Source organism: Anomaloglossus baeobatrachus, chromosome 2, assembly GCF_048569485.1.
Source record: "Anomaloglossus baeobatrachus isolate aAnoBae1 chromosome 2, aAnoBae1.hap1, whole genome shotgun sequence".
Lineage (NCBI taxonomy): Eukaryota > Metazoa > Chordata > Amphibia > Anura > Aromobatidae > Anomaloglossus > Anomaloglossus baeobatrachus.
Genome location: NC_134354.1, coordinates 427232299 through 427253017, shown reverse-complemented (window position 1 = coordinate 427253017; position 20719 = coordinate 427232299). Strand labels below are relative to the sequence as shown.

Genomic DNA, 20719 nt, shown 5'->3' with positions numbered 1-20719 from the left:
CACCCGACTGCCGCTCGCACACAGCACCCGGCTGCCGCCCGCACACAGCCATGGGTACCCGTCTGCCACCGCATGCAAGCACAGGTACCTGGCTGCCGACCCCACACAGCACCCGCTGCCGCCCGCACACAGCCACGGGTACCCGGCTGCCGCTGCATGCAAGTACAGGTACCCGGCCGCTTGCATGCAGCCACAGGCACCCGCCCGATCGCCTCAGACAGGACCCCCCCCCCCCCCCGCTACCGCTTTATAAGACGCACCCCCCATTTTCCTCCCAAAATTTGGGGAGGAAAAGTGCGTCTTATAAAGCGAAAAATACGGTATTTCTATACAAGCGCTGAACACCTTGTGCCAGTCATTGAACTGGTTTCCCATCCGCTACAATATAAATTTAGCACTTTCACCAACAGAATGATCAATGTGGAGACCTTTGTGGTTGACATGTGTCCTTCAAACTGTTAAAGAGGAGGTGTCCTCAGGTCATAAGAGTTTGCTCTTATTTTCTTGCTGTTGCTGCCCTGAATATTCCATATGATTCCAGAAATATGGGCCTTTATTTACGGATAATTTTTATGGTTTTAATAAAAGGGGGAGTGGTTTACAGGATTCTCTGGGGACGGATCTTTAGGCTGGTCTACAATATTACTCTGAGCGTTGCATGCTTGTTAAAGACTATAAAAAAATTGCACTAAATAAAAAGGATCATATCTATGGAATTGTATGGGGGATTAAAAAAATGAAATACTCATGGGCAGAGCGGGAATAAAGTAAAGGCAATAAATGGCCAATTTTGAACTGGTGAGAGGTCCTCTTTAAGGTTATAGGGAAGGCAGCGCATTGCCCTTTATGTTTTGTGCCAGGTGTCTTTGCAGACAGACCGTAATCATGGCAAGTGTGCAAACACATGGTCATTTTTAGGAATGTACTCCCATTCAGGCAGGAAATAATGTGAGTGTGTCGGGATTTAGATAAAGGATTGCCATTCCCACCTGTGCTGTCTGGGCATGTTCCAACATCTCCTCAAATTCCTCATACTCCTCATCATCAGGTTCTGCTCCTGACAGACGGGCTGCTCTGGCCATGAAGTATGGAGGCAGTTCACCAATGGCAGTGCCAGCACCCTGCAGAGATCAATACAAAAAGAAGATAAAATCATCATAAACAATCTAAATACTCTAATGCACACAATTGAAAGAATGAGTAAATTTACACAAACTAATTTAAACATTTGGAAACAATCATGCTATAAATTAAATGTTCCTAAAGGCCCAGTCACACACAACGACTTACCAGCGATCCCAACAACGATGCGACCTGATAGAGATCACAGGTAAGTCGCTGGGAGGTCGCTGGTGAGATGTCATACAGTCAGATCTTACCAGCAATGCAGGAACGATACAGGTCGAAGTAGCAACCTGTATAACGATCTCAGCAGTCACTGTGACCCTGTCACACAGTGTCAAACACAGCGATGTGTCCTGCCCAGCAGGACATCACCTTTGAAGAAAATGGCCTGGACCATTCTGCAAGGACTAGAGATCTCACAGCAGGGGCCTGATCGCTGGTGTCACACATAACGAGATCGCTAACGGGATCGCTACTGCGTCACAGAAACCGACTCAGCAGCGATCTCGCTAGTGTTCTCGTTATGTGTGACGGTACCTTAAGACTGATGCTATCTAATATTACTTTTGAGATATGAAAGGGAAAAGAGAAGCCCCTAGCAGAACCAAAGTATTTAATGTAAGATCTAAGAAAAACTGTTGATATGATATTCTGCGCAAAACCTAAAATGCCTTCTAGTCAATGTTAAGCCCATTATCTTGCTGAACTAAATCAAGATTTTTCATTAAGCAGTATGTCACAAATTGGAAAGGGAGAAGGAGGTTACCTAGCCCCACCTTTTTGTCCCAGTGGAAAAAAGGTGTGGTTATATTACCCCACTTTTTAATCTCAGTGGTAAAATGAAAAAGTTGTAGTTAAAACGGGCACGGATTTTTTTTTGTATGTACTGACCCACATGCAGGCTTCCAGTCTAACTTTGGAGATGATGGTCCATAAGGTGATAACACCTTCTGCAGCTTCTTCATCTGGACATATAATTTCATCTGGATACGGAGGTTCAGGAAAATTAACAGAATTACATTCATAAGCAGCAAGTGTCACAGATGCTATGTGTGGACCCTGAAAAGAAATATAAAAATATATATACACTTGTTATACATACATTCACATATATAATTAATAATTATTCAAAATATTATGTCTAATCATATTAACATTAGGGGAAAAAAAAAAAAGTGTGGCAGTTGATAGAAATAATATACTGTATATAGATTGTTCAAATATCATTCAGAATAGCTTATATCCATGATAATTGAGAATGCACAGACAAAAGAGATATAGATAGATGAATACTATATATATATACACATATTATATATATATATATATATATATATATATATATATATATATATATCTACTGTATATGTGTGTGAAAAAGAAAAAAACAGTCGCACACTGCAAAACCACAAAAGTACTCTACATAATGAAATTTTTTTTTGGAGGTATTTAGACTATTAGAATGGCCATTGTAATACTAGCCCGACGCCACTTCACGGCACCCTGCTTTGCTGGGTCCTATTCTAAACTGCATCTTTCTAGGCTTCTTCTTATGGTCAGCAGGTGACCACAAAAGGCTAATGAAACTGGCAGGGGCTAGAGTGCAAATCCAGCAAATCAGAGCATCACTCCTTGTTACATATAACATAATTGTACTCTAGCCCCCGCCATGCGCCATGTTCATTAGCATATATATATATATATATATATACATATAATGTGTATGTATATATAATACACAAACACACACACACACGTATATGCTATAGTCAGTGGAAAACGTGATGCTTGGTGTAAATGTGCACATTGGTATCTTACTTGGTACACGCACACTGGACACAAACATTCCTTGCGATATTTTAGTGCAACAATCCTATAGCTGCATTAGTACATAATTTATTATTTTTTGGGCAAGAAGGTGTGAAAGACAAAAAGTGAGAAGAGGAACTATGTGAAAAGGAGGATGTGGGGCAAAGCTCAGAAGTATACAATTCATAGTGAGTCCATATGCAAAGCTGGGGGAGTCCCGTAAGGTTTTTTTGGTCTGTCTGGGGCTCTCTGGGAAGATATGATTCACTGTGTCAACCTGTTGCCGGTATATAAGACATTTTTCTTTCTTGTCTTTAAAGAGAACCTGTCAGCTTGATTTTATGAAGACATGGCTCCAATGCTGTTCTAATACAGATTAAATTGATACCTTTGATTAAGAAATCCATTTTGTAGTGCTTCTTTAATCAGCAGTTGAACTCTCCTACTAATTAGATTTCGGTGCACAGGGGCCGGACCGTAAATTGGGTCTTCTCCGTTTGTGATGCCCCTCCGCCTTTCTCCTCTGTTTGAAGAGGAGATTTTAGGCAGAAGATGCAGGTCATTGAAAAATCAGTGACCGGATATTCAAAAACAAGGGGCAAGTAGAGGGGTTAGGGAATCACAGCTAAAAGAGGAGACTGTCCATTGTACAGCCCGGACCGTGTGCACCGAAATCTAATTAGCAGAAAACTTCAAATGGTGATTAAAGAACAACAACAAAGTTGATTTTTTTTTCACCAGAGGTATCAATTATTCTGTGTATCAGCCCAATTACAGCCATGTTTTTACTTTACATTACAAAATCGTACTGACAGGTTCTCGTTACCTTTTATATTTATCTCTAAAATAAGTACTGTATTGTTGACTGTAATGAGTATTTACAGGTTGTTAAACTTTTGCTATATATAGCATTTAAAAGGGAATCTGTCAGCAAGATTTCACCTCCCAAACAAGATCACCAACACCTTTACCTAGACAGTCTATTTCTCCATTAATGCGAATCAGCATTTGATTTAAGGTGCAAATGAGGCTATAGCCTCTGTCACTCCAGCTCTATTCTCCACCCAGTGCCACCTCCTCCAGTTTCACTAATCGCCTGTATGCTGTGTGACTTCAGGCAAAGAAGAAGCAATTGGTGCTGTTTTGGGAGAATAGAGCTGGAGTGACAGAGGCTTCAAATCTACAGCCTCATTTGCATATCAACTCAAATGCGAATTTCTCAATAACAGAGAGACCAACTGGCCATGTAAAAGGTATTGCTGGACTTGTGTTTGAAAGAGCTACATGTGCATATAGATTAGTGTGTGAAATCCTGCTGTCGCATTCCCTTTAACAACCAGAATTTCTTTATGTGATCTTAAAGGAATTGTATTTTTAATTGTAGGTTTTATTTATTGAATTGAAATATGTAGAACATAAATAACTTGTCATTTTTTATGTTGCCGTTTATATATTTTTTATTTTTAAATGCTGTAAAAAAGTGAGACCAACTTTTTGTATATGCTCTAAAGACTAATGTAAACTCTGAAATATAAAAAAAAATATATGCATAACAACATTTATAAAAACAAACCAACCCACAGCCGTAATAGAAATAGGGATATTCCAAACAGAATAAGAAAAGTGTGAGTTCAACCTTCAAACATATATTTTGTTTTCTTCATAAATCAATACCACACATTAAAATAAGGAACTTTGTAATAAATCTTATAAGAGAAATTTGCTTATGTCTCCTCCTGAACTGATCATTCATTTGCAATATTCTCAATTCATCGATAAAATCTGATTCCCCATTATTGTAGGAGAAGACAGTTAATGCTTATAAAGCTCTAAGGTGAACTGTAACTGTTGTTTCAGGAGAACTTGCAGCACAATATGTTTGTCTCTAGCTTCGCTTCCTCTGCTCTACATAGAATTTTAAAGTCACCAACTCTCCTATCTGGGTAATGGGAAAATCTGTCTTTAAAGGAAGGGTCTCGCGTTTTTTTTTATTTTTGTATTAATAATAGTGATTATGAAATAAAGTATTTTCAATACAAAAATAAATTCACTGTTTATTTAGTTTTTATTTAATTCTAGTTTTACTGAAGCATTGGGGGCTGCCATCTTGGATTTGCTGTGAGTAACGACAGTTACTCACTTCCTTTATGGCAGTCCTCTGTGTATTGACCTCTGATAGTCTGACTCCGACCCCTATACTCTGACCCCTATACATAATACAGGAGAGCTCCCTTCTGTGACCTGGAGCACCCTGGGCTGTCCAGATCACAGCAGAGGGAGGAGATCAGCGCCATCTTTGTGGAGCTCACAGCGTATGCTGTGTGCTCCACTTTCCCCCTGTCACCCGCCGGGATGGATGGGGTGAGTACCGGTGCCGGGCAGCGGTGATTTCACCGTAACTGATCCTGGCGTGCTGCTCCCCACTCAGCCGCGTACCCCCCCACTCTGCCGCTCAAACCCCCCTCCCCACGTGTGCTCACCTCAGGCCTCCGCTGCTCGCTGCTATGTTCTGTGATCGCTGACAAGACAGGCTACCGGGAGCACAGGTCTGAGGTGAGTGCATGCAGCTGGAAGTAGTGATCGTGGCATGACATCTGTAGTGCAGTGCTGCTCAGGCTGCAGATCACCCCTCCTCGCCGCATGTCATCTCGGCCAGCAGCACAGTATATGGGGGTGCGGAATACAGTCAGTGGGGCATTGGTATACACAGTCTCAGTGGGGCATTGGTATACACAGTCTCAGTGGGGCATTTGTATACACAGTCTCAGTGGGGCATTGGGATACACAGTCTCAGTGGGGCATTGGGATACAGTCTCAGTGGGGCATTGGGATACACAGTCTCAGTGAGGCATTGGGATACACAGTCTCAGTGGGGCATTGGGATACACAGTCTCAGCGGGGCATTGGGATACACAGTCTCAGCGGGGCATTGGGATACACAGTCTCAGCGGGGCATTGGGATACACAGTCTCAGCGGGGCATTGGGATACACAGTCTCAGCGGGGCATTGGGATACACAGTCTCAGTGGGGCATTGGGATACACAGTCTCAGTGGGGCATTGGGATACACAGTCTCAGTGGGGCATTGGGATACACAGTCTCAGTGGGGCATTGGGATACACAGTCTCAGTGGGGCATTGGGATACACAGTCTCAGTGGGGCATTGGGATACACAGTCTCAGTGGGGCATTGGGATACAGTGCAGTGCGGGATACAGTGGAACACTATGCAGCTGGCCTTAGTGACACCTTAGACATATTAGAATCATTTTGCGGCCACCAAGAAAGTGGCTCCGCACTGTGATCCTAAACTTAATCTTCCCTTATCCTTTTGGAAATACCCAGATTGGTAGGGGGAGGCGACATCACACACAGGAGAGCAGATACCACCCACTTTTACTGCAGCTATAATGTGAGCCACTTCTACAGTAGCTATACATAACATTAATACTTTATTTTTTCAGTTATTGCAAAACAATTTTTTTTTACAACACCTTCCCTTTAATGAATACAATCTCCTATTATTAAGGTAGGAGAGCTTATAATGCTCTATTGTGAACTGTAAATGTTGTTTCAGGAGAACTTGCAGCACAATATGTTTGTCTTTAGCTTCTTTTCCTCTGCTCTACATAGAATTTTAAAGTCACCAACTCTTCTATCTGGGTAATGGGCAAATCTGTCTTTAAAAGGTATGGGTCTTGCGTTTTTTTATTTTTGTATTAATAATAGTGATTACGCTTTAGTCCACCTGTCAACACACACTGGTTGAAAACCTAGTAACAGGTTCCCTTTTCATTAACAAAAAAAATATCTTTGGAAATGTGACATTGCAACTTCAAGAGTTTTCACTAAAATAAATATTTTTTTTTTACCCCCCAAAAAAGTGATGCACTATTAGATTTCACGAATAGTGGCAATAGAAATAAAAAAACAAAACAGGAGGATAAAGTCACAGTTCTGTGTACGTATCCAAGACTTTCTACTAAAATAAATGCGCTGGTCTGGAAAAAATAAACAACTTTATCTATTGTTAAGTTGAAAATTGCAATCAGCCAAAAATGTCTTCATAAGATGCTCTTCCAGTATAGTCCGAGCGCTGAGCGCAGTGATCTGAACCAATGACAAGATATAGAAATCTGGCAACGTACATGGTTCACTTGCTGCATCACACCACTCAGCCATGAGGTCATAACCCCGCTGAGAACAGGTACACGCAAGAGTCCAATATGCAAAGCCTAAACACAACACACCGCAGCTCTGCAATACTACCGTCATGTATTCCGGGTATACGATAAAAAAGCCTTGGTAGAACACTGGCACCGTGTGGTCAAATGAATGATAATAAATCCAGAATGGTCGTTACGCTGAAGAAAAATGTACTTCTCTACCTATATTTCTCATTACATGCACTATATACATTCTATAGGAATAGAATGGATTATAAACGATAGTTTAGAGGCCATCGAGCAGGCACACAAAAAATATCAGATTTGTACACATGTACAGTCTGAATAATCAGACAACACCGATAAAACCTAAAAATAAGAATAAACCATGGCACACATGTAAGAACATTCCTCAGATTTGCTACAGACGTAGCTGGTTGTGTAGCAAATCCATACAAGAATTAGCAATCATTGTCATGCAATGGGAGGAATACTCTGCATTTCTGCAAAGAATAAATAGAGTACACAGAATTGCCGAAATCAACTTCACATACATGAGACGGGTTGTTAGAGGAATCTGTATCAAACGCGACAAATATATTTTAGTCATAAGAGGGTTTAAAGAGGACATTTTACTGGAATTCTTTTTATTGAAACATTAAAAGTTGTTTTAATTTTTAGTTTAGAAATCAATAGTACATATGGAAAACAAGCAACTTTGTGACATTTCTTATCAGAAAAATCTGCTTGAGTTAAAGGTCTTCTTAAAGGGAACCTGTCAGGTGCAATATGTGTTTTTGCAACAACCTGCTGCAAAAACGTCACAAAAAAACTGCGAGAAAAACTGCAGATGATTCCCAGGAGACATCCTGCCATAAGATCAGGTTTAGGTCAGGGGAAAAAAAAAAAGAGCTGAAAAAACGCCCTGTGTGAACATAGCCTTAAATGGAACCTGTCAGGTCCAATATGCACCCAGAACTACGAGCAGTCCTGGCTGCATCATGCTAATAATCCCTGCCTAACAGTCCCTGTATACACTAGCAGAGATAAAGAAATCTTTAGAAAAAGTATCTCTAAAGATATTTTATCTTATGCTAATGATCTCGGGGACTAGTCCCCTGAGCGTTACTTCCTTTGCTAGTCGGCCCCATTAGCATGTTAGTACACCCCTGTGGGTGTGCTAACATGGTAATGAATGTGCAGCGTCACAGGATGATCTCACTCTCCTCTGCGCTGCCATCGACGCCCGACACTCGATTTCGTCTCAGTGTGCATGACCCTGGAGTTCAGGTCATGGGCACTATGAAGCCGGGTGTACGCATCCTGGTTTCAAACTGAAGTAGTGCCCATGATCCAAACTCCGGGGTCATGTGAACTGAGCCGAAATCCAGTGTCGGGCGTCAATGGCAGCGGAGAGGAGAGTGAGATCATCCTCTGACACTGGACATTCATTAGCATATTAGTATGCCCACAGGCACATACTAATATGCTAATTGAGCAGACTAGCCTGGGGAACTAATGCCCAGAGGACAAGTCCCCGTGCTCATTAACATATGATAAAAGATCTTTAGAAATCCTTTCTCTAAAGATCTTTATATATGCTAGTGTATACAGGGACGGTTAGGCAGGGATTAGCAATATACACCCAGAACTGCTTGTGGTTCTGGGTGCATATTGGACCTGACAGGTTCTCTTTAAGGCTATGTTCACACAGGGCGTTTTTGCAGCGCTTTTTTTTCCTGACCTAAACCTGATCTTATGGCAGGATGTCTCCTGGGAATAATCTGCAGTTTTTCACGTGGTTTTTTTTGTGACTTTTTGCAGCGGGTTGTTGCAAAAACGCTGCAAAGAATTGACATGCTCATTCTTTTAAAAACATTGCAAAAACGCAGGTATTTGACAAAACAGTCATGAAAAAATCCACAGGTGTTTGTGAGTGCATGAGATTGCAGAAATCTCAGACTTTGCTGGGACTGTAAAAAGCAGTGTTTTATTAGCATGGATTTGCATAAAACCAAGCTAAAAACGCTGCTAAAAAACGCCCTGTGTTTACATAGCCTTAAAGGGATTTTCCCGCAAACAAAGTTAATTTTAACCAATAGATCTTGGAATAAGTTCCATTATTGGATGTGCTTAATAAAAAAAAAGTTCCTTTCCTGAGATAATCCTATAAATATGCCCCCGCTATGTGCTGTGTAATGGTTGTTTCTGACCCTATAGGAACACTGTCTGATCATACCACAGTTCCTGGGCTAGGGAGGACACAAAAGCGTATAAAGACATTACAACCCAGGATCACAAATTATTCTTTGAGGTAAAACACTTTTTAAAAAAATCAGGCAGGGAAATGTTTTGCCTTACAAAAAGAATCAGCTATGATTTTGTGCAGTAATGTCTTTATACTCTTGTGTCTTCCCAGGGCAGGGAGGTGTTTTACCTCACAAAAAGAATCAGTTATGATCTCATGCTGTAATGTCTTTATACGCTTTTGTGTCCTTCCCGGGCCAAGGGATGTGGTATGATTAGATCATGTTTCTGTACGGTCAGACACAGCCATTACACAGTATATAAAGATTATCTCAGCACTGGAACATTTTTTTTTTAACCATATCTAATTGTGGAAATTATTATTATTCCAAGATATATTTATTAAAATCATCTTTAAAATTAACTTTGTTCTTGGGAAGACCCCTTTAACGATTTTCCACAACGGCAGTTAAGGTGAACTGCTACAACTAAAGGGTTAGTGAATGATGGTATGGCTCTGTTTAGCTATCAACCAAATGTGTATTAAATCACACAGAATTAATAAGATGAGCAAAGCAACGGTAAAGCCTCATAGATGTGTAACACCTGTAAACCACAAGCTACTGCGTAACTATATTAAATAGCCCTTTTTTGTTTGAGAAAGTTATATAAGATTTTGTAAAATGTTCCTCAGCTACAAAAGGAGTGTTTTCCATCACTGACTGGTAGTGTGTCATCTATAGATCTTCAGATATATACGTCAGGAAATTCAGCAGTACAGTCTTGAAATTGTAAATTATTCAACACGTGACCGCACTATTGCAAAAAGTGAAAAACGGGATGTTTGATTACAAGGAACTGAAACCACTTGACACTGGCCTGTCCTAAAACTGTTCGGCTATTGTCCTCCAACTAAACACTTCGTTATTGTCATTTATCCACCAGACAAGCATTTTTCTCCTATGAATATAATGAAAGTAAGCAGTGTGTTATTATAGCATGTTCGCTCTGAATTGGCTTCTCAATTTGACAAATATACATTTTAGTTCATTGACCTTAAGCCAACAGTAAAAAATGAGCATTAAGAATGAACAATAAGCCTGATGTGTTCATCATGGGGTCAATGAACTCTAGTTACTGAACTGCTCAAGTTCCTTTCTAAAGTATTGTACATAGCTTAGACCAAATGTTCAACAAGAAATGTCTATTTTATACACCAGGGCATAAAGAATAAAAGGAGAAAGTATTAGGAAATATCAATGCTTTTAAAATGTTGCATTACAAATCAATTTATATAGTAAAAGACATGATAATCTACAATTACCATTGCAGTTCTTCATCAGGTGTCTTTCAGACAGGACTTAAGCCTGCTTTATACGTTACAATTACACATGCGATCTCGTATGCGATCGCACACGCCCCCATCTTATGTGCGGCACATTCAATTTGTTGCCCGTGTCGCACAAACGATTAAATCCCATCACACGTACTTACCTTCCATATGACCTCGCTGTGGGCGGCGAACATCCTCTTCCTGTAGTGGGAGGGACGTTCGGCGTCACAGCGACGTCACACGGCAGCCGGCCAATAGAAGCGGAGGGGCGGAGATGAGCGGGACGTAAACATCCCACCCACCTCCTTACTTCCATATTGCAAGCGGGACGCAGGTAAGCGGTGTTCATCGTTCCCAGGGTGTCACACACAGCGATGTGTGCTGCCTCGGGAACATTGAACAACCGGACGTTCCAATTTTTAGAATTTGAACGACATGTATGCGATCAACGTGTTTTCGGACAATCGCACGTAAGTTTCACACGCTACAACAACACTAATGATGCCGGATGTGCATCACTTACGACGTGACCCCGCCGACACATCGTTAGATATATTGTAGCGTGTAAAGCCCGCTTTAACTTGCCTGACGTTACAGTGGGCTGCATTGGTCGTCTTACTTATAATATTGATGTCCTCAGAATGGGGATACTGTTAAAGTTAGTGGCAGAGCAGAGACACATCCACCCCCTGCTCCACCACGCACTCTGAAAAGCCACAGGCTGCTTCTGACCGGAGTCATCAATTAAAGAACAGAGATGGATGCAAAACGAGTAGGTGGCAAGGTGCACCAAAATGTTTTATGTCAAGGGTGCACGAGTAATTTAGTGCTGAAATGCTCTCTTTAATGATCAGTAGAAGACCTGAGGAAGGCGTTCTACCGAAACGTGTGGTCCTTACCATCAGCCTTTTATGTCAGTATGATTTTGCCAGTGTATTTTTCTAAATTTTTAAAGATGGAATAAAAGTTAATTTTCATTAAATAGTTTCCCTTGGAGTCCGAGCTGGATCCCCTTTGCTTTCTACTTCTTAATGATTAGTATAGTGGTATTATTTGGTTATGACATGTGTGGTGGATTATTGTCCCTTGCATAGTTGTATTATTAGAAATATTGGTCTTGATATACTGGATTTTATTCAGTAACAATATGATTAAACTTGTATAGCGGTTTCATTTGGTGAATGCCAGTTTGTATTCTGTAAGTGATATACAACCCGGTCAGCCATAACCTACCAATGTACGTGCATATTTCCCCTCCACAGCAAGTAGCTTTCAAATGGCAGAGCTCAGGTGAAAGACCATTCACATCTTTTTCTGAAATTACTGCCATGGAATGTCTTAAACATTTTTTATCATTCAACTCATTAGAATATTGGACAAATCCGCCAATAACGACGGGTTCGGCCAACAATCTAATGTAAATGGGAGCCACAAACTATTGACTTGGAAGATACGTATCCAGTATGATCGATTTCGACTCCGGCAGCAGCTTTCCGTCATAGAAAACTCATATATGGGAGAGTGGGACATCTGCAAGACAACATCAATCAGCGATCAGAAGACGGCCTTGTTTACAAACCGCTTAAAGGAGCTTTCTCATCTCTAAGATGCTATCCTAATAGGCATAATATTAGCAAATACGTCCAATTATAAATGTAGTATTGACATGCTGCGTTTTTGTGGATACCACAATAACGCAGTTAAAAAAAAAATACGCTGTGTGCAGACAGCAAAAATGAAAAAACTCAGACTTTGCTGGTGAAGCAAAGTCATGCAGTTTTCTGAACAAAAACGCACCCGAAAAATGCACAAAAACGTGGCAAAAAAAAAGGCCTAGTGCGCACATGGCTAGATCAGCAGAACTAGGCTATGTCTCTTACCGAATGTGCAGGGCATTGCAGCTTAGATAGCCATGGTTACATCCACTCATGGTGACAGTTCGTTCGTTGCTCGTGGTCTTAACTATGGATACCTAAGGTACTGCAATGTCCTGCACATGAGGTAAGACACATGGCTATATCAGGAGAACTTTATAAATTTCTAATTGGAGGTACTTGCTAATATTATTATGCCTACTACATATTGGGATAGGATCTTAGAGACGGGAATACCCCTTAACCCCTTCACTACCAATGACGGATATATCTATCATGGATCGTGTGAGGTTAATCCTCACCCCCTGCCGTGAGCAGGTCGCGGCGATCCGCGCACATATCAGCTGTTTTCAACAGCTGACATGTGTGCCTGCATGTTACGAGTGGAATCGCATTCCACCCGCAACATTTAACCACTTACATCTCGCTGCCAAAGTCTGGCAGCGAGATATGTATGCGCACGGCCATTACTTTCACTTACCACCGCCACGTGATCACGTGACGTTCGGTGGTTGCCATGGTAGCACAGGGTCATGTGATGACGCCTGTAGCCAACATGAGTCAGTTTCTTTCAGTGCTGGCATAGTGCCAGCACGGAGAGTAAAGCAGCATATCTGCAGATCTCGGCTCTGTAGCTGAGATCTACAGATAGGGCAGAGCGATTGGATTATTGATCTATATAGCCCCCTAGGGGGACTAGTAAAATAAAAAAGTAAAAAAAAAAAGTTTTACAAAATAAAAAAGAAAAAAAACAACACCTAAAAGTTCAAATCACCCCCCTTTCGCCCTATTGAAAATTAAAGGGTTAAAAAACAAACCACACATTTGGTATTGCAGAGTTCAGAAACGCCCGATCGATCAAACTGTAAAATTAATCTTATCAGTAAATAGCGTAGCGACAAAAAAATTCCAAACGTCAAAATTTCGCTTTTTGGTCGCCGCAAGTTTTGCGCAAAAAGCAATACCATCAGAACATAGCATCTGCGCAAAAATGGTACCATTCGAAACGTCAGCTCGAGACGCAATAAATAAGCCATCACTGAGCCATAAATCTTGAAAAATGAGAACGCTACAGGTTTCGGAAAATGGCGCAAAACTTGCGCCACTTTTATTGGACAAACTTGTGAATTTTTTTTAACCCCTTAGATACAAGTAAACATATACATGTTTGGTGTCTACAAACTCGCACTGACCTCAGGCATCACAATGACACATCAGTTTTATCATATAGTTAACACGGTGAATAAAATATCCCAAAATCTATTGTGCGATCACACTTTTTTTTTGCAGTTTCTCCACACTTGGAATTTTTTTGCTGTTTTCCAGTACACTATATGGTAAAACTTATGGTTTTATTTAAAAGTACAACTCCTCTCGCAAAAAACAAGCCCTCATATGGCAAGATTGACAGAAAAATAAAGTTACGGCTCTCGGAAGAAGGGGAGCAAAAAAAAAAAAAACAAACGCAAAAACGGAAAACGTTCTGGGGCTGAAGGGGTTAAAGTGCGGGTCGGACACTGCCTTCAGCTTACAGAACTAATTCAACAGCTAATAAGCAACCTGCAATGGTAATCATGTTGGGTCTGCAAGCACGTAGGTAAGTCTTTTCCTTTTCCGCACAAATTCACTTTGTATAATGCAGTTTTAGGCGTCCGCTGATAAACATACTAGAGGTGAATTCTTATTCTTTGTATTAATGGGTGTAGAAGCTGGTACAGAAGAGTGAGCTGCCAGAACAATGTCTCTGCCAGTGTTGTTCTTTAATTTCCAAAATGATCGAAATATATGCCAAAATGGCAATAGATGGACTTCTACATGACCCCACTATAAACAAGTAATACAATGCATTCCTTAGAGTACAGCTAATGATTGTTACTGTAAAGAGATCATGAAAATACGCTTCCAGCTCTAGTACAGGTTTGTTATCCTAAATTGGGTAGCTGTAATAGGCACATTATGATCTCCTGACACAGATTCCAGTAATAGGTCATGCTGTCTATTATTCCAGTCGAGCTACAGCCAGAAAAAAAAAACAAAAAACATAAAAACAGCAAGTCATGAGACCAGAAAACTTACAGTGCAAAATAAGCGATCGAGATGAAACAGCATCATTTATTTCACAAGCACAGCTGCATCATTCAACCAGGCACGCAGAAATTTACAATGGTCACTCAGTGTAATCCGCTAAATCTAATTAAAGAAAACAAATGGATGTGTCTGGAAAATGAAGAAAACCACTTTATTCCTTACTGTAAATTAAGACAAAAAAAAAACCCCAAAACACAACTTGCTTTCTGTGGTGCACACTTACACGAGTTCTCAGACGACTCCTCCCCCACATCACCACCTCCACATTGACTCAGTGCATCATGTGCCTGCTCTTTGACAACTTTAACCAGCTGTCCAAAATGAAGTCAGTGTGACTTTATCCTATGGGTTTGGCAGACTCTGGATAATATGCTCTGGACATCTGCTTCTGCTAAAAATTCATATTTGTAAAAGCCACAATTTATTCTCCCTGGAGCCAGTCCTATGCACCATTTGCCAAAGTCTGTATAGGAAACTGGTTGACTAAATAAAGTCTTATTTTGATACAAACACAGTGCACGGTTTATGGACTTAACATATACAGTGTCTGCAATGAAAAGTAATCTTTGTTTGGGAGAAATGAATACATCCATACATTATAATAGTACTGTAGGTTGGTATGTCATGAGCATATCCTCATAGAACAAAAGAAAAATAGAAGTCTCCTACAATATTTATATGTCTAATCAGGGCTGTGGAGTCGGTAAGCCAAACCTGCGACTCCGACTCTCAATTTCCCTTGCTCCGACTCCCACATACAGTATATTGCTTATATGTAATCATTTTTATGATAAAATAATCAAGATATTTAGATAGATCATGAATTATATTTATTGGAATACAACTTTAGAACACAAAACTAATAAATTGCATTGGAAATATGTGATACACTATAATATAGATTACATATACATACACTGTATATATGTGTAAATTTTATATATATATATATATAAACACTATGTAACAAACTATGTAAGTGGCAGAAAAGCATTTTCAACAAAAACTTGTTAAATAACATTTGTGCAGTGAGTCTATGAATTTGTTCTAAGAAATAGAATTTCTTCCATCAGATCATCCTTCATAGATGACCTCAAATCTGACCTAATAATTTTAAGGCTAGAGAACAACCTCTCTACAGTAACTTGGGTTGGAGGCAAAGCCATAACCACATGGGCAATATCTCTAACAATTTCCAGGTATAAACGAATTGCCTCATGCACAGTCAGTGTTTATGAATGGTTGAATTTTTATTTCTTTGAGATAAAGTAAAAAAATTTTGCTGAAATCTGGTCAATCTGCTTGTTATAGGAGACGGAGTGAAATCTTTTTCCTTGCGGCAACGCTTTGACAAGTATTTGGATGACATGGAGCAGGCAAAGTTAAACTCCTCATCTGATGAGGATGAAGATATGGCAGCATTAGCACTGTCAGGCCCCAAGTCCTCTTGCGCCTGGCAGTCCTGTAGTCGCTCATCCTAACTGCTACCTCACTCAAAACTTCTTTACCTTTGGTAGGCTGTTAATGATCAAGCAGTATACGATGACTTGGGTCCACATAAACAGCTGCCAGAAGAATTTTATTTTCCAATAGCTGTGTCTCTCTCCCATTTCATTGATGCAGAAATGCCATCTGCGATTAGACCTTCTCTTTGGGATAGGCAAAATAGAAAGTTCTTCCACTCCCTTATGAAAATGCCAGGAGTTAAATCCTCAGCTTGTAATTTTTTAGTCACGGTAAATGGGTGATTAAGCAATTGCTTCAATTCAGCCACCTGTGTCCATTGACCTTCATTTAGGGTTACTTGAGGGTTTGCCATATCTATAAGAAACGGTTTTAGTTCAAGCAATCACTCAATCATTAAATAAGTGCTGCCCCACTGAGTGGCTTGATCGACAATTGTCCCTTTCCCAGCATGTCTCTTTAAGATGGAATCAATTTTAGGGGTTCTGGCAGCAATAACCAATTTCCTCACTTTTCCAATCAGATTTCCAGCATGTCCCTCTTGCAGACTCTCTCTTATTGCCAGTTACAGGCGTGTGCACAACACAGCGCATGTAATGAATATGAAAGTGTTCTGAAGCAGCTTCAACAAGATCATCTAATTCTAAAGTATAACTTCGCTGTTCTTCTGTTGTAATATTATTTTGTTCCTCGTTACATGAACAGCACGGTGGCCTTCCATCTCAAACATACTGAATCTTAAATTTTCTTCTAGCTGTTGTTTATTACTCTCATTCATCAGTTTAATTGTACTTATGTTTGAAGCATTGTCCATTACAATAGCAAGAACCTGTTCTTTTTTTGAGTTTCTAATCTTGTAGAACTTTTTCCACTAAGGCCTGGAGAAACTGGCTAGTGTGATGAGCTTTAGTATCTTTTACTGCCAGTGTCTTGGTAACAATTTCTTTGTTGTCACAAACATATCGATATTAATTTATTATATATTTTAGGAGTCGGAGTCGGTCATTTTATACCGACTCCACCAAAATGAACACCGACTCAGACTAAACAGCTCTGTGTATAATTTATAAAACTGCAACACTGCATAAGCCACGGTAGGTGTAGTCTACAGAGCAGACTATTCTATTCTTGCGCTAAAGCATGTCTTCATATTATATAGTAATGATTAGGTCTACGAAAGCTGAAATTTTATAGAAAGAGCAGACTATATCTTCATCTTACATTAAGAAAATCATGCAACAAAAGCAGGTCTACCTCTTACTGCGCTGTACAGCAGAGCAGAGTGTGTCATGCGAGTGTCCGTGACTGAGGTCCGACCGTGCGAGCGGACCTCAGCTGCGAGGGGGGGGGCTTTCCGGCACTGAGGAGCGGAGGGAGCAATTTATCTCCCTCTCTCCTCCGTAGCTGGCTATTGCCATTCTCGCTCTGCACTCGCAGTACACCGGTGTACCGCGAGTGCAGTGCGATTTTTCTCTCATACACTTGAATGGGTGCGAGAGAAAGAGTCTCGCATTACCATCGCAGCATGCTGCGATTGTTTTCTCGGTCCGATTAGGGCTGAGAAAATAATCGCTCATGTGTGCTGACACACAGGCTAATATTGGTCCGAGTGGAATGCAATTTATTATTGCACTCCACTCGCACCCATTTTCATGCCTTTTGGCTTAGGCCTTAGGCTACACTTGGATATCCATTGTCCGTTTTGTTATAATGAACAAACAAACTGATTTATAGTGCCTTAATAAAAATATTCATAATATATCAAAATGAATATTCACCCCTTAACCCACCCACCTCCCTGCGCTGGTGTCAGTGATTGGAGCATGTGTTAATGGAAAATGAATATTCACCCCCTTCCCCCGCCTATATTCCTGGCCACCCCTCTGTGCGGATGTCAGTGATTGGAACGTGTGTTAATCCCTTCACCCTCGGTAACTTTTCAGTCTTTCATTTTCCTTTTTTTACTCCCCTTGTTCCGACAGCCGTAACTATTTTTCCGACAATCTTGCCACATGAGGGCTTATTATTTGCAAGACGAGTTGTACTTTTGAATGAAACCATTAGTTTTACCATATAGTGTACTGGAATACAGGAAAAAATTAAGTGCGGTGAAATTGCAAAAAAAGTGCAATTGCACGATTGTTTTTGGGATATTTTATTTATCGTGTTCACTATATGGTACAACTGATGTGTCGGTATGATGCCTCAGGTCAGTACAAGTTTGTAGATACCAAACATGTATATTTTTACTTTTATCTAAGGGGTTAAAAAAAAATCAGACAAAGCAACGCTTTGGCGTCATTTTCCGCGACACGTCGCGTTCTCAAGGGTCTCAGTGACTGCTTATTTTTTGCGTTTTGAGCTGACGTTTTTAATTATTCCAGTTTTGTGCAGATGCTACCTTTTAATCGCCTGTTACTGCATTTATAAATTTTTTTGGCTAGTGGGGGCTTGCTTAAGTAGTCTTTTACTAGGCATTGCCCCCACTAGCCAGATTCCTACTCCACACTGATGAGGGGCAAATACCCCGAAACGGCTGTCTGTGGATGGATACCATGTTTGGTATAGGATGTCTCCTTGACTGGAGACTGCCCTTCCCGTAGTTGTTCCTTCCCGGTGAAAGACCTGGCTAGTTTCCTGCCAGCGTTGAGAAACATGTGATGGTGTCTCCGCGGCTTTCTCATTTGCATACTTCCCAGGGGGCTTTGCTCTAGAATCACTGCATTGAGAAACACGTGATGGTGTCTCCGCAGTGGAAATGTTGATCTCCCTAAGGTCAACAATGCTTGTTTATGTATCTACAGTCTGATCGCTTGTTCATTTCTGCTGATCAGAGCTGTGCAGCTCTGATCAGCAGAAATGCAGCGCCCCTGTGAGAGTCGGCGCTCTTTCGGCTCTCACAGGAAATATGTCTTGACAGTGTCATGATATCACATGACCCATTGCTATCATGGCAACTATCGCCCCCCCCCCCATGATCATCCATTTAAATTGTGCAATCTAAGTGGCAAGAAGGCGTCTGTTAGCCCCACATGTCTTCTGTTCAAATCAGCAGACATTTGCGGGGATCCCCGCTGGCTCACCACAGCAGTCGGTGGTGATTACCGTGACATGACCGATGACATACCAGTACGTGATCTGTCGTGAAGGGGTTAAATGCTAATGAATATTCACACCTTTCCCCACCCACCGCTCTGTGGGGGTGTCAATGATTGGAACATGTGTTAAATGCAAATGAATATTCACCCACTTCCTCCACCCATATTCCCTTCCACCCCTCTGCGCACTCATCAGTGATTTCGTCAGACTGCCCTATTATTACTGCCCAAGGATCTCGGACTGGCCATTGGGTATCCTCACCTCAGCATGACAGCTGCATAGAAAAACACACTGACCGGCTCAGGTCAAAATAGCAGCCGGCTAGTCCGAGCAATGCGATGTGATCCTTGGGCAGTAATATGGCAGTCTGACTGAATCACTGAGATATGGGTGGAAATATGGGCGGGGGAATGGGGTGAATATTAATTTCCATTACCACACGTTCCAATCACGGACTCCGAAGCAGAGGGACAAACAGGATTATGGGCAGTGGAAGGAGGTGAATATTCATTTCCATTAACACATGTTCCAATAACTGAAGCCGGCGCATAGGGTTGGGCGGGGGAAGAGAGTGAATATTAATTTTTCATTAACAGGTGACAAAATCACTGATGCCAATACAAAATATAAGACATCCCCCTGAAAAAAAAGCCCTAGCGCATCTTTTGGAGGTAACAAAAATATAACACCCAGTCCACCCAGTCTCATTTTCATGGAAACACAACAGCAAGTACTTGTGAAATATAACGGAAATAATACATGGTTTTCAAAATATGTTAATGTTGGTATAACAAATAAAATTCAAATAAAATACATTTTACTTTGTGGATGTGTAAAAATTCACAGTGGAATAAATACTTGTTTAGGGCACTAGGAGATTAAAAACTCATCGGTTGCATAACTGATGTGAAAAAAAGCAGAGGGGCTGCATTGATTATATGGGGTCTTTGTTCCATTAAATGTCAGTTAAAATAAAAATCTTCTGCATGTTTTTTTATTCATTCATTTTCCATTCCTAAACCTCTTTCAAGAGGAATTTTGAACATAACCTGAGGTTGTCATGTTGCAAAGATTTAGAACTAAACCAAACTACTAAAATACTGTAGTCCCGATAAATCATTTGCAGGGTTCAAGTCACTTTCCATTTTTGTCTTGTGGCATTAGTTGCAGTTTATTGCCACTAAATTCATCAAAACAGCGCACACAATTAACAAATTTAGAAAATGTTCAAAAAGGTCTTTCTTCCTGTCTTAAACTGTTTTTGTAACTTTCAGAGCCAAAAAGTCTCACTAATTGTACCAAAATTTTGTCGTAGTCAAAAACACACTAGGGGCAGACTGGAGTGAAGTTGCGCTAAATTTTCAACTTTCTTAAAAAGTCGCAATTGAAAAATCAGCCTAAAACATCCGGAATTGCTAGACTTCATCCATAAAGTGAAAAAAACAACAAACAAAAAAAAAAAAAAAACAACAAGCGAGCACATATAAAATAGACTAAAGATTAGAATACTAAATT

General features: G+C 40.6%; 1 protein-coding gene across 1 annotated transcript in view; it reads right to left on the bottom strand.

Moving 5' to 3' along the window:
- The window catches only part of VMP1 (vacuole membrane protein 1), a 276634-nt gene that overhangs the window by 121657 nt on the left and 134258 nt on the right, over nucleotides 1–20719 (bottom strand). Inside the window, exons 7-8 of the mRNA XM_075336229.1 lie at nucleotides 2017–2184; nucleotides 990–1121 (exon numbers count right to left, since the gene is read on the bottom strand). Of these exons, the coding sequence (XP_075192344.1) occupies nucleotides 990–1121; nucleotides 2017–2184 (300 nt within the window). The remainder of the gene's footprint in view (nucleotides 1–989; nucleotides 1122–2016; nucleotides 2185–20719) is intronic.